The following is a 13,504-nucleotide window of genomic DNA, read 5'->3' on the forward strand; positions in this document are numbered from 1 at the left end:
CTGCCAGTGGCAGGGAGCAGAGCTGATGCTGGGGTGCTGAATTTGCTCCCTGCTCTTGGCCCAGTCATTTACTCTCTGGGTGCCTTGGGATTCGCTGCTTGTACCCTGGGGACAGCTGACACCCGCTGCCTTGTCTCAAAGGGTGGCTGAAGTTCAGCTGATACTACAAAGCACACAGCCCTTCTGACAGGTGCAAAATTATAATTCCTCACCAACCTCATAATTTACTCTTCTATTTGACAAGGCTCATTAAATGGCTTTTGTTCAGCAACTGGCATCTACAAAGAGAATTTGTCCACATACGATTTCTGTCTGTTTAATGCTTTAATTTCCTGGCTTTATTCCAAAACTTGCTGGGTTTTGTGTTGGGTTGTTGTTTTTTTTTTTTGGGGGGGGGACCTTTTCTGAGAAGCCTGTGTAGCCTTCTTTGGCTCGTAAGAGGGAAAGCTTTTTTTCTGTTATATTTTTTGGAGAGGCAGAGGTTCTTTATGGGATGTATGATTTTGCTTCTTCTCTTACAGTTTGTTTATACCAATTGCAGGATTAGGGCTCCTGTTTTACCTGGTGTACCAAAGCAAGGAACCAAAGGGTGGAATGGTGCAGGCAGCTGAGTGGCCAGTTTAGCATTTTCCTGAAATGCATTGACACAGACAAAAATATGTTAATAAACCTGATTGTTATTTGCTCTTCAACTTATCCTATATGTTAAATCAGAGCAGGATGTCTCAAATTAAATAATGATTTTGTTTAGACATTCTAAAGACCAAGGGTCAGCTCATACATACTCCTATTGAAGGGTAGGGGAGGCAAATAATACAGTTGCATATTTAAAGGATGAAATAAATTTAGGACATGTGTAATAGTACAAACTACCGTGAATTTATGTAAATGGTTTGTCCATCTCATGGGCATTAGTCAGGTGCTAATGGGACTTGGGAAGATTTCCCACCACGTGTTAATGCATAACCAACTATGTTTCTGGACCTCTTGTGGTCAGTTAAGCATTAATCCAGTAGCTCCCCCCAGCATCCCTATTGGTAACTCTGCTTTTGGCCTTTTGACTAATTACAGGACTGCAATCTTAGTTCTGCAAATGAATTTCCATGATGACCCAACTCATTAGCATCATTGGCTAAAGTGGGGCTGTGGCCCCAGTTTGGGTAATTCTGTAGTAAAACACAGGCAGTTACAGGAGGCTGGACAGAAAGGGCTTGGCTAAGCCTGATGGGTTAGAAACTAGAAACTCTCTAAATTCCAGTAACTTCAGAGCTGATCTCTGCTTCTATCAGAGCCCTCCCTTGGGCTATCTCTCTTGTTTGCATTAAGGGACAGAGGTGTGTATGGATGTCCCTCCCCAGCATAAGCCTGGAGAGTGGGCTGTAGGAGTGAGGAAAGGGCTTGACCATGACTGTATGCCTCACTTAACCCTAATTCAGATCAGTGCGTGTGAGAGACATGGACTAATGAGAATGCCTGCCTGTTTTCTTTTGGGGAAACAAAAAGCTGACTTGCAGCTTGCTGACATTTCTATAGTCACACTGCATTGGCAGGACAGGCAGCCCCAGTAGTTCTTTTGGAAAAGCAGGACAAGGGGATCGAATGTGTTGTCCCCATCCTGGTCCCCCCACCCTTCCTCACCATGTGAAAGGAGCTCTTTCTTTGAGAACAAGTCGAGAGTGAGTCAGTGGAGCTCTGCAGGGGGATATAAAGCCAGCTTTGTCAGAGCCCTCTCTAGGCTTTCAGTGCCCTAGACTGTGCAATGCAAAGTCACCCTGTTGCAGCTTTCCTTACCTGAGCAGTGCCAGGCTCTCTGCACTCCAACACAAGTTTCATTGCTCTGGCAGCAAGTCTGTAACCTGCTGCTTTGCTTCACTCACTCTTTTGCTGGGTAAATTAACCTCCCTGGCCGTGGGAAGGAGTGAGGCAGCTGGTGCTGCAGACCCTTGAAGGGTTTGTTTGTGATGCTTTGGTAGGCATTTTGTTCCCTCCAGACACATGCATGCACGTACACAGGTTAAGAAGCAAACTGTGTTTGTCAGATCTCTCACAAGTTTAGACATGCCTTAAAGGGTTTGTAATAAGAATAAATTAAGTCTTCATTCTCTTACTTTCCCTCTCTGTGACCCACTTTTTGCAGATGAAATTGGTAAGCCAACTAGGGCGCTCCTTGGTTAGATAAGAAAAATCTCCACTTTGTTCTTCCACTCTTCTAAAATAACTCTTGTTGCTGCTTGGCTGCAGGATTTGATTACTAGATGCTTGATCAAGTGTTTATGTATACCTAGTATCAGCATTTTGATTAAGAGACAACTGGCCACCTCTGCTGTGAAACCCAAGTTTTAAAAAGCTCCTCTAAATTCTGCCCACTTTCATAAAAAACAAAACAAAACAAAACCCACACCAAAAACCAGTAACCACCTGGTTCTGCTTTATCTAGCAAGATCAGTGTCTTCACTGGTTTAAGTTAAGGAGTGTTCTAGCAAAAAAATTACTAAGTACCTGTATTGCCAATGAGCACATCTCTGTCACCAAACTTTTATGTACCCAAAAGCACAGCTGTCTGCCAGAAATCTTACAAAGATTCCTGGAAGGATCTAATCATCTTCACATGGCTAGTTTGCTAAGGCTGGCAGAACTGGTTGTGCAATACTGCATGAGCAAATGGACTGGTTTTCATGGATGTAGGACTCAACCCACTGGTCATCTGAAGCATGTGTTAGCAGATCAAGACCCAGGCTGTGTTATCTGAATGGTGCTCCCTTGTGACTTCATTCACATTCCTGTTTCCTCAAATGTAGATTTCTTCATCTTCAAACCACAAACAAAATTAGAAGCCCTCCAGTGTGAAATATACAGACATACTCTGAACTTGGAGGTGTAGGGATCAACAGGACCTCTTTACCTCTTTATCCTGGAGCAGTTGTGATTGGACATGAAATATATTTGGCCATCAGTCCAGAATTAATAATTAATAACTGTGTGTTTCATCCACCTTGCCTCTTGCAGATCTCAAAGCTCTGAAAGCATTTAGCAGAAGATATTGACACCACTCTTTGTTTTACATGTGAAGAAGTGGAGGCAGAGAGACCTTAAGTAGGATGCCTGGAACACAACCCTGGTTGTGGTCCAGGGCTTAATCCCTGTGACTCCTGCTGGAATAAGCATTCTCTGCCCAGAAAAAGAATACTCAAGTCTTACTCAAAAGACACCTTGCATTTGGAGGATGGAGTCCATATCAATAATGACCAGATCATATTCCTTTTGCTCCCCAGATGCCGCCATGCTGCCATAGCCAAGTACTTTGGTGATGTCACCCCCCCTTGCAACAAGTGCTGTGATTACTGCAGGAACCCGGGGGCAGTGAAGAGGCAGCTGGAGTCACTGGAGCACTGCAGCAACAGCTGGAGCAAAACCTGCATCGGGCCCACGGGTTCCTCCTGGGATAGCTATGACCCAGAGCTGTATGAAGGAGGGAGGAGAGGCTGCAGAGGTTTTAGCAGGTCTGTAACTCCAACTCAGCTCATAGAAGCTCTCAGAGAGAAGATCCCATCTCCCAGCTGCAGGCCCAGCCACTCCTATCTTCAGCACATGTTTCTGTGTGATGGTATTTTCCTGTAACTTCCTGGCAGCAGAAGCTGGAATTTCATTTTCCACACGCTTTGGAAACAGCCTCAATCACATTTGTGTCCCAGAAGTTATTCTGACTGACCTAAGAATTGCCCTGTAGAGTGTAATTGGTTCAAGAAATTGGCTTCAGATTTTTTGAAAGAAGTGGGCTTAGCCTGTTCACAGTCACAAGGATCAAAAAGGTTTAAATTGAGACCAATGTGACAGCAAAGCATGACACAAGCCAGAGTTCATTCCTGGCTTAGTATGGCTGTTTGTGGGCCAACAGGCTGAGGGGCCACTAACAGGACTTAGTCATCACAGAGGATCTAGTGGAGTGCCAGTGTCTGCTTCTTCTACAGATTGTTAAATGTTGGTGTTTACCTCTCAGGCTAACAGCAAGAGGAAGATGTGCAGTGGGAAACAATTCTGTAAAATGCTTGGCAGTGTGGAGATGATGACTGCTCCTCTTCCTTGTTCTCTGGCTGAGTTGCAGCCATTTTGCAACTCAGCCAGGATGCAAGTTTGGCTGCCTGCACTGCCCATGAAGCTCTGCCAGGATGCACAGCACTCTCAGCTGGCCTAGCCCCCTGCTGTTCCTCAAACAGCTTGAGACTGGGGGCTTTGTTCTTCTGGCAAGTCCACTGAGTCAGAGGAAACTGTTGTACTTGTGACCTAAGTGTGTGTTTGATCTCAGATCCTGAGGAGGCTGGGCCAATGCTGGAGTACAACACACTTTGCCACTTGATTTACTGAACCTTGGTGGTATCTTTGCCTTCGAAGTTGTACTGGTCAACAGCCTTAAATCTCTCACACCTGGCAGTTTGGGCTGTGACAGCTGTGGAAGGCAGTAAACTCTTTGGCTACATCTGGTGAGAATCAGCTGCTGCACTTCAGCGTAGTAGTGATGGGGATTTAATTTAGTAAAACAGCCTGTGAGCAACAGTCTCAGGAGTGGGACTTTGCCTTTTCTGCCATCTCTGCTCCAAGGGTAATGACTGATAGAGGGACGAAAAGCACTGGCTACTCAACCCTGTAGGAGAAGCTGGCAGAGCTTCTGAAATGGAGCCCTCCATTCTTAGAACACGAGTTATGTGCTGCTAGTTCATGCTGCTGCTCGCTGATTCATGGGATTAGCAAATTCCATGAGTTTTTGGAGTATATTCACTATCCAGGTTGAGGGGTGGCAGTACAACTAAAAGCTGAGACTCTTTCAGAAATGACATGAAGTACATCTGTTGTAAATACTTGGATGACCAAGGCTTTCCAAAGCCCGTCCCCCCGTTAATTCTGCAGCTACAGAAATGTTTATTCCTCTTGTTTTCCTGCCTTATCCAGGTATGATGAAGAAAGCAGTGGGAATTGGGATGAAGATAATGAAGAGAGTCGGAAACGGGAGTGGAACAACTTCTACAAAAAGCAGATGAGTCTGCGCAAGGTGAGTTGCTGTCCCTTTGGGAGAGATTCCCAGGTTGCTTTCTGTCAGCTTGTCTTAGAAGCAGAAAGGCTTCCTGGCACTAATGAAAAGAAATCATTGCATCTTGCTGTTGCTTGCCCTGTTTTTTACTTTTTGTACCTCTGCTTTTGCTGTGTTCTCCATATTCTGGGTCAGTCCCACGACAGGAAGGAACCCAGCTTACCCATGCACAGAGTTCTCTGCAGTGCTAATCAAAGGGATCCTGTTGTCTTTGGCACTTCTGATATCAGTCAAAACAGATTTCCCCATTCAGCTTTTCTTGCATATTCCTATAGCAAAAGTTGAACTTCTGGCTTTGATTCTCATCCTTTGTCTCCTTTACCCCATTTTGGTACCTTTTCAGTACCTTTGTAAGTTCAGCATTCATTTTCCCTGGAGCATGGGTATAAAATGTCTCTTTTGTTCTTCTAGACCTCCATGTGAGTTGCAGGAATGGAAACGTTTGACTGATCTTTGTTTTCTTCCAGGGCAAAGAACCAGAAAAGGAAGATTTTGTTCCTCCAAGTAAATACCTTCTCTAATTTATAGTGGATTTTCTTTGGGAGAAGGAAGTCTTGTATTTTGCAGCTGTGTGTAATTTATATAGCATCAACACTGGAGGTACCAATCCCTAGGCACAGAGGTTGGGCTTTTGGCTGTGAAAGCTTGGCTGGAGGAAATGCATCAGAGCTTAGCTTTGGTGAAGATTTGGAATGCATCTTTCTGAACAACATTTCCAAATAAGCAGAAGAGAAGGAAAACTCTGTCTAACCTGACTTTGTAGGCTCTCTCTGCAGTGGTTATGCAATTCAATTGGGCTATAAGGAAACTGCTGAAACACTTCACCATTTGTAACTGTGCTACTTGGGGCCCTGTCTAGCAACACAGTTCTTACTCTGTTGTAAAAGAACACCTGGTATTTCATGTTACTCTGTTCAGCCTCTCTAGTTTTGGTTGGTATTGTGGGGAGTGGAAAAGAGTTGAGTTTCCTGAGAGCTGAGATTGCCTGATAAAAGGTTTCCTTAGAGGGAGAGGTTTTGGAAAGCTGTCAGTTGTAAACTAGCAAAATAGATAAAAATTCTCACTTTGGCTTCTGCCTGCTCCTTTGGTATTTGTAGCTTCTCCAGGTAAAAGGGCTGGCTGTAGTGCAGTGGTTCTTGGGGTGACTATGCAGGGAGGAGCATGTTCTCCATCAGCCCCAGCCCTGCTATGATCCCTTCTCCAAATGTCCCTTCTGTGGTAGGTGCAGACTGCCCCTTGAAGGACGCCTCCAGCAGGAGAATCTCTAAGCTCACAGTGAAGGTAAGAAGGGCTGGTGAACATTCAGTCTTGTTGACTTGGACAGAGCAATATTCTGCCTGCTCTGTTCTTACTTCAGGGATGGAAGTTCAAAGGGCACTGTGACTTCTGTAGAACATGTCTGAGTATCCCATGTTTCCTAGGGACGGGAACACTGCTTGAAGATGCTGGAAGAAGCCTTGAGCACCAATCAAAAGGTTCCAGCAGAAGGAGGAAAAGGGTATGAGATGAGATGAGGTTAGATATGGGGAAAGGGTAGCAAATTGAGTCCCTTCACACGGGGCCTACTCTTTCCTGAGCAACATTACCACTCTCAGGGAATTTTTTTTTATGTTATTTGGGACAAGGATGTAGTTTCACTTAACAGCATCCTTCTTGTAGTGGTGTTCAGGATCAGATACAGAGATTCCTGTGTCTGATGCTGCTACATCAGCTTGATCCTAGGAGCTGCAATTCTTCCCTGTCCCACAAGATGGAGAGAGAGTACTTCTGAGCAACGGGACCAGACTGATGGAAACCTGTTTTCACCACCCTTTCCATTCTCCAGCAATTCACTGCTGCATCCCTTAGGACTTAATTGGAAGTTATCACTTACTCTTGCACTGGAGGGAGCGATTTTGTACTTTCTGGGAGATGCTGAAGCATTAGTGTTCCCTTTGCAGTTATAGAAGTGTGTCTTGCCAGAAATGACTGCAGCCTGTGTTTCAGGTCAGACCCTCATGCCTGTGCTGTGGAGCTGGAGTATGAAGCTTTCCGAACCAGTAAAATGGCAAACTCATACAAGGCAACAGTGCTAAAGAAGGTAGGGCCACATGTCCACTGTTGTTCCCTTGAGTGTGCTGTGGCCTCTGCTTGAGGAGAAATGGGGTAGAGTTTATGTGGGAAAGATGAAGGAGAAGCTCTGCTTTGCCTTGTATGTCTTCCAAATTTTCTTTCTTGCTTTTGTTTCCAGGAGGGCCCATAATCAGTTCGGTTTCACATCTTTTGGCTTTACAGACTTTGGAAACCTACATACCAGTGCAGGCTTATCCAAATATCCTACAGTCTGGCAATAAAGGGAGTGGGGAGTTCCTCAGACTGTTGCTGACAATAGAGAAGCCTAGTTTTAGCTTAGCTGGTTGCAGTAACTCTCTTTGAAGATGTTTCTGTTCTTGAGATGTCTCTCCAGGGGGGACATATGTTTTGCCACTATGGCTTTTAGTGTGTACAGAGACAGGAATGCATAAAGATTTCTGGCCTTTAGAGAACATTTCTATTCTCTTTTCAGCTAGCAGAAATAAACAAAGCCTCAAAACAAGGAGAGCTGTTCTCAGTCTTTGGGTCCGGAACTGGTGGCAGCAGCAGCTTGGAAACAAAATCTGGGTCTCCAGCAGAAGAGGACTTTCTCCCTGCATCCCAGGTTTACTCAGTGAGTGAGTCCACTTGGGACAGACAAGGAGGGAATGGTGTGCTTGTCTGCTTTTTTTATAGTTTTACTTTGGGTCCTTTGTGTGGCCACAGCTGTTCATTTCTATTGGAATTGCTTTTTCTGTCTGTCCTTTGATTCTGGAGTGAGATCAACTAGTCATGCTGGTTCCTGTTAGTGAATATAATCCATGTGCAGGCCATAAGTCAAGCAAGTTTTTTGCATCTGGCTCTACCCAAGGATGCTCTCTGTTTCCTTACTCTGGGCCTGTGACTTTAACCTCATCCATTTCCCTGCTGTGTCAGTTGATAGTTATGATGATGAGTCAATTTTAGAGCCTTCTGCAGCTTACAGCTGTACACACTGGTGTGTATCCTGAAACTTTGTTTGTTTCAGTGTTCTGCACAAAGGGCTTCCTTAATGTTCTCATACCCAAAATCTCTTCTTCTTTCTCCCTAGTTCAAACCCAAGCGTGTGGGAGCAGGGTTTCCAAAGAAATCCAGTGTGTTCCAGACAGCTTCAGAACTGCTGAAGATCCAGGAGGAGAGTGATACAAAGCCTGTCAAAAAAGAAGCAGATTGTCTAAATGGGCAAGACAACAGCACCTCTAGTCTGGAACTGGACACCAGAAACTCTGTTCTCCAGAAAAAAGAAGTGGCAACCAAAGCAATGTGTGAAAGTGCTGGGGTAGAAGTATTCCTTCCTGAAAAGAAGGAACAGAGACCCAGTCCAGACACAAAAGCTGCCCTTTGGGAGAGTCCTACTAAGAAGTCCAAACCTAGCAAGAAGCAGCAAATGCTTGCAGAAGCAGCTAAAAAAGAATCACAGGATATTTCCAAATTTTTCTCTGTCTCCAAAGGTGGGTCTAAAGCCAAAAGTTGCATCTCAGCAAAGGGAGGTGGCTGTTCTGCAAGCACAGTACCTCAGGTTTCTTCTCAAAGCATATGTCAAGAGAAAGGAGCACCTCAGGAAAACAACATCTTCTCTAGAGAAGATGTGACTGGACAGTCCCAGGCAGCGAATGGTGAACTGGAAGAGACAGAAGTGACCCTGACTGAGAGAAGAGAGGATTTTCAGACCCAGCAGACTGCTGAATCTGAACTCCTTCAGGAAGAAATTGATGTAAAATCCAGGTAAAATCTCTACCTCTCTGCTCCCTCTGTTGCCCTGTTAAGGAGCTACAAAGCCCCACCAGCCTTGTCATGGAAACTGGGAATCTATATTGGATCTCTAGGCTGGTCAGGGAGACTCTAGTGATTGCAGTAATATCCTCACTGTGGAATGATTGAAATTGGCCTTCTCTCCACTCTTCCTACTAGTGTTGCTGAAAATGTTGCAAAAACTGATGTTGTTGGGGAAAGTGAATGTGGGAAGCGACCAGGATCAGATGAGGTAAGACTTTAATGGATGTTAATTTCCTCTATTTCTTCTTCTCATCTTGTGCCAAGTTTCTCCCTGAGAGTGATGCTCCTGGTGTGAACTTCACCTGATAGTATTATTTATCTGGGGAGAGCCCAGCTGCAGTTGCTCAGAGAAGAACTGTAGTTGTGTTGCCTTCCTGGTGTCCTTCTGCTGCCTCCTGGGCCAGTGCCAGCAGCTCACAGGGCAGTGGAAAGCTTCTCCACTCTGCTTTGTTTCTTTTTCTCTGCAACACCATGTGACTGTGCTGGTGACTTGCCTGGAATGAGTGTCTCCACCCCCTCTAGATCTGTAACTATAATTAGTAAACTGCTTTCTCAAGTCAAGGGAACAACCACAGGCAAATGACACACAGGACCACTCAGAAGTGAGCCAAACTCTCAGCCTTCCTTGCTGTTCAGTCACTGGTTCTGCAGCCTTCTCCTTGCTCTTTCAAATTGAGCAGCAGTGTGGCACTCCTGAAGTGGTTGATTTCTTCCCAATGGTTGTATTCTGAGCAGACATCCTGGGAAATCTTTTCCTCTTAGTTTTTCCTGTATAGGGCAGTCTACCAGTTAACTGCCCTAATAAGAACATAAAGTCATTCTTTAAAGGTTTTTCTTAAAGTCCCTTTGTGTGGTAAACTGTGTATTATGTCTGCACAGCAAGATGGGTTAGATAGATTCCTGCATGGTGGTCACTAGAGGGAGAGCCTGCAGGATACTGCAAAGATTCATGTTCTCAGAAGGTGGTGGATGCTTGGAAGTGTAATGCTACCTCAGGAATTGGTGGTTTTGGTTTTCTTCTGTCCCATCTCCAGGATCTGGAAAGCCCTGCAGCAAAGCGGCTACGGACAGTGGCAAAATCTTCAAGTCAGTCCCAGTCAGAAAGCAAAACAAAGAAGAAGGTGACTTTTGATCCAAACTTATCAGAGTGTGATAAAGAAGGAACAAGCAAGTCCATACAGCCAGTGACCAAAAGCACATCCCTCAAGGACACAGCAGACATTGTTGTCAAATGTTTGACTCCATTCTACAAGGGTGGCAAATTTGCTTCCAAGGTAGGACACAGCCCAAGACCTTTTTAGCAGAAGGAGGCTGCATCTCCCTAGTGATCTGGGGCTCTAAGAAGGGGAAGACGATCTGGATACCACTTGTCTTTTCCAAGTCACATATTTCTATGTGCTAGTGTAGTGACTCTAGGTGCAGCAACTTACCTCTCCCAGGAAAGGGTCTGTGTGTGATTTAGACTGGCATTGTGTTGGTTCCACATTTGTTATTTTTCATGTTTTCACACTAAACTCTGGAAAACTTTTAGGAACTCCCACCTGTGGAGTGAGATCAGGTTTAGTTCTGGTGTAGTTTGCTTGGTGTGTTCTGGAATACACCATCTGTGTGCACGTGCTTCTCCAGGGTCAGGGGTATTAACAGGTTTGCAGTGCTCCTGTAGTCTAAATCTGTGGATGGTTTGTGCTACAGCCAGGCTGTGCTCAAGGGCAGGACAAATGAGGAAGCAGTCTGAGGTAACTGATGTCTGCTTTCTGCTCTTTATCTTCCCAATTCTGCAGGATCTGTTTAAGGGCTTTGCTCGGCACCTGTCTCACCTACTGACTGAAGAGCAGAACCCTGCCCGCAAGACTGGTGAGTTGGCATCTGGGAAGAGCACCAAGAATCTTGGATTCTTCTGATGTTAAATGGATTGATGTCTTTGGAGGGGGCAGATGTCCTAACTATTGTCTCAAAGGTGGTGTTTCTTCTCTTGCAGTGAAGGAGGAAGCACAGAGACTCATCAAAGAGTTTTTTAAAACAAGGGTCAGGTGTGAGAGTGAGACAGACTGGCAGGAGCTGCAGAGCTCAGAGAGCTGATTCTTGCATCATGTTGCCCATCTTCCTTCCTCCAGCAGTGGGACCAGGGGATCTTCAAGAACTCAGCCATGAAACTGCAGAAGTGAGCTAGATTTCTTTTCCCACTGCATTTTTGCTCACTACTGTCCTTAGTGACATGCACTTCAAGGAAACTAGTTTTTGTGAACTTCTGGAGAGTTTTTCCAATAACCAGGGCACTGAAGCCCTATAGTACCTCTTGTCAAGAGGTCTGAAGTCTGTATCTGCTGTGTAGGTTAGCTGCCCCAGATGTTGTGCAGTGTCTAACATCTACTCCCTGCAGCAGTCTAGGAAGGACTCAAAGAGTTTCCAGCCAGGACTCTGGGATGGCATTTTGCATCCTAAATGGCTCTTCCCCTCACTTCCCTTCTCTCTCAGTTCTTGTTTCAGTGGTACCAATAGAAGCCTTACCTACAAGTTCACAGGCTTTGCTCAGGGCCTCCAATGGCAAATTTCATGGTTGAGTTCCTGAGTGGAATGTTTTCCCTTGAAGGACAGGAGGGGAGTATTTTTTTCTTTTTACCATGCAGGCAATGCCTTCTTTCTGAAGGTGGAGAAACCTGGATTATTTTTGTTTTAATCTGAAGGTTTGTTTGTTCTTTGTTTTTTTTAAAGCTTTTCTAGTTCTGCCTGTCCTTTAACTTAAGCAGTGATGCTCTTTCAGTATTAACCTCTCCAATAGTGGCACCAAGGTTGCCAGTGCTTGTCCAGCAGTTGCTTGTAACCCCTAAAGCCATATTTGCTCCCTGTGCCTCACCTACAGTCTGCAATACCGAGGGCAATGCTGCTTTTACAACTGGTTAAGGTACTGCTGGGGCCCTCACATTGGCACTGTGGTGCCTCTGCTGCTATATTTATAGAAGGACCTGAATCTTAGGGTATCAGTGGGCTTAGAATAACCTGATTCCCCAGCACAAGTCCTTTTGTTGGGTTCTGCTTTTGTTCCATGCCTGTAGAGGCTGGTGGCCACAGGCACTAGTGCTGCCAGAGGAATCTGCAGCCTGAGAGGCCATCAGTCAGGCTTTTGGATCACTGTACTCAGCAGATATATTTTTTTAGAATGTTCTGAGGGGTATGTATGGAACTGACAATAAAACAATGTTATAGCTGCTCCAGACTCTTCCTGTAAGCTTTTTCTTGCCACCTAATCATAAAGTCTGGTCTAAGATACAGTAAGACTCCAACACTGTGAACACAGTGTGACCATAGATAGGACATTTGCTATCTGAACAGACAGCTAATAAATGCAAGCCAGGGATGGGATGGATGGCGAGAATGTGCTAGCAGGCACCTCAGCTCTTCATAGCTACAAGACTTCTCCAGGTAGAACCAGAAGAACAACCTGGAAATGTTTAACTCAGAAGTCACTTTCATCTTCAGCTTGCTCTGCTCACTGGAGGACAAAGGGCTTTACAAGAAGTCTTTTACACAATAGAAGTATTTTTCGGCTCTTGCCTGCTGGCTTCTATTTTACCTTCCCATTAAAAATCCTGCTTCATCAGCCACTTAAGTGGGGTAACTAACTCTCCAAAGTTCAGTGCTTAAGAGTTCAGCTGCTGCCAGGGTGGACTTCTCAAAAATGCTTTGTTTATCTTGTAAATCTGGGGGGGGCCACCATAGAGGGCTGGTTAAGGCATGGGGTTGTGTGACAAAGTGCTTTATCTCAATGTAGGGCATTTCTAACCTGATAAGTTGTGCTTTTATGTAAGGGAGGACAAGCTCAGAGAAAAAGAAGGGCAATAAGGATAAGTTAATCTTTAGGTATCTTCTGTACTCCTTTCTTTCATGTCGTGTGGTGCTTTACCTTGCGGTAGCACTGCTGAAGCGGGAGGGTGGAACATCCTTAAGCTAGGACCTCACAGGCTGCAGTGAGCAGCACTTCACAGAAGTTCCTGACAGGGAAGATGCTGTAGTTACTGCTGGCATCAGTAACTACATGCATACCTGGGTAGTGCCATCCACCACAATGATGTCCTCTTTATTCACACCAAAGAAACAGGGCACAGGGATTGTGTCATCACTGACTCTCTCTACCAAGTAGGTGTTGTAGCCAAAAAAAGGCAATTTCATCACCAGGAAGCAGCTAGCTGTGCATCATGGCTTGCATTGAGCACCTTCAGATCCATCCCCTTCCCAGCCAACAGTGACAACCTTTTCCTCAAGCTTTGCCAGTTACCTGCAGGTCAGTATTTCCATCTTAGGTGTAAACCAGTATCTGTCATATCATAGCTTCAAAATATCTCTATGTGCTTATTTTATTGCCATCTCCTAAAGAGCAGATACTTTTCAGTTCAGTAGAAGAGCTATAGCAATAAAAATAAATTAAGCATTTTTGTACAGCCCAGGACACTCTCCTCTACTGAAATACAAGTTCCATTTGAATACACTTTCTCCACGGGCACGGAGCCATCATTCAAGCCAACAGCTGCATGGACATGACTGACTTCTTTATAGTAG

At 45.0% G+C, this 13,504-nt stretch overlaps 1 protein-coding gene across 4 annotated transcripts in view; it reads left to right on the forward strand.

Annotated features, from left to right (window-relative positions):
* Nucleotides 1–12,164, forward strand: part of RECQL5 (RecQ like helicase 5) — a 38,624-nt gene extending 26,460 nt beyond the window's left edge. For 2 of the 4 annotated variants that reach the window (XM_051634818.1, XM_051634819.1), the window contains 12 exons: nt 3,273–3,500; nt 4,945–5,044; nt 5,551–5,587; nt 6,306–6,364; nt 6,505–6,581; nt 7,070–7,163; nt 7,629–7,769; nt 8,226–8,899; nt 9,086–9,158; nt 9,985–10,224; nt 10,732–10,804; nt 10,929–12,164. In XM_051634818.1, coding sequence (XP_051490778.1) covers nt 3,273–3,500; nt 4,945–5,044; nt 5,551–5,587; nt 6,306–6,364; nt 6,505–6,581; nt 7,070–7,163; nt 7,629–7,769; nt 8,226–8,899; nt 9,086–9,158; nt 9,985–10,224; nt 10,732–10,804; nt 10,929–11,029 — 1,897 coding nt within the window. In that variant the 3' untranslated portion in view covers nt 11,030–12,164. Of the gene's footprint in view, nt 1–3,272; nt 3,501–4,944; nt 5,045–5,550; nt 5,588–6,305; nt 6,365–6,504; nt 6,582–7,069; nt 7,164–7,628; nt 7,774–8,225; nt 8,900–9,085; nt 9,159–9,984; nt 10,225–10,731; nt 10,805–10,928 lie in introns of those variants that run through there. The other 2 variants (XM_051634821.1, XM_051634820.1) reach the window with 2 other exon arrangements.
* Nucleotides 12,165–13,504: the final 1,340 nt, after the last annotated feature.

This window comes from Apus apus, chromosome 17, assembly GCF_020740795.1.
Source record: "Apus apus isolate bApuApu2 chromosome 17, bApuApu2.pri.cur, whole genome shotgun sequence".
In the NCBI taxonomy this organism is placed as follows: Eukaryota; Metazoa; Chordata; class Aves; order Apodiformes; family Apodidae; genus Apus; species Apus apus.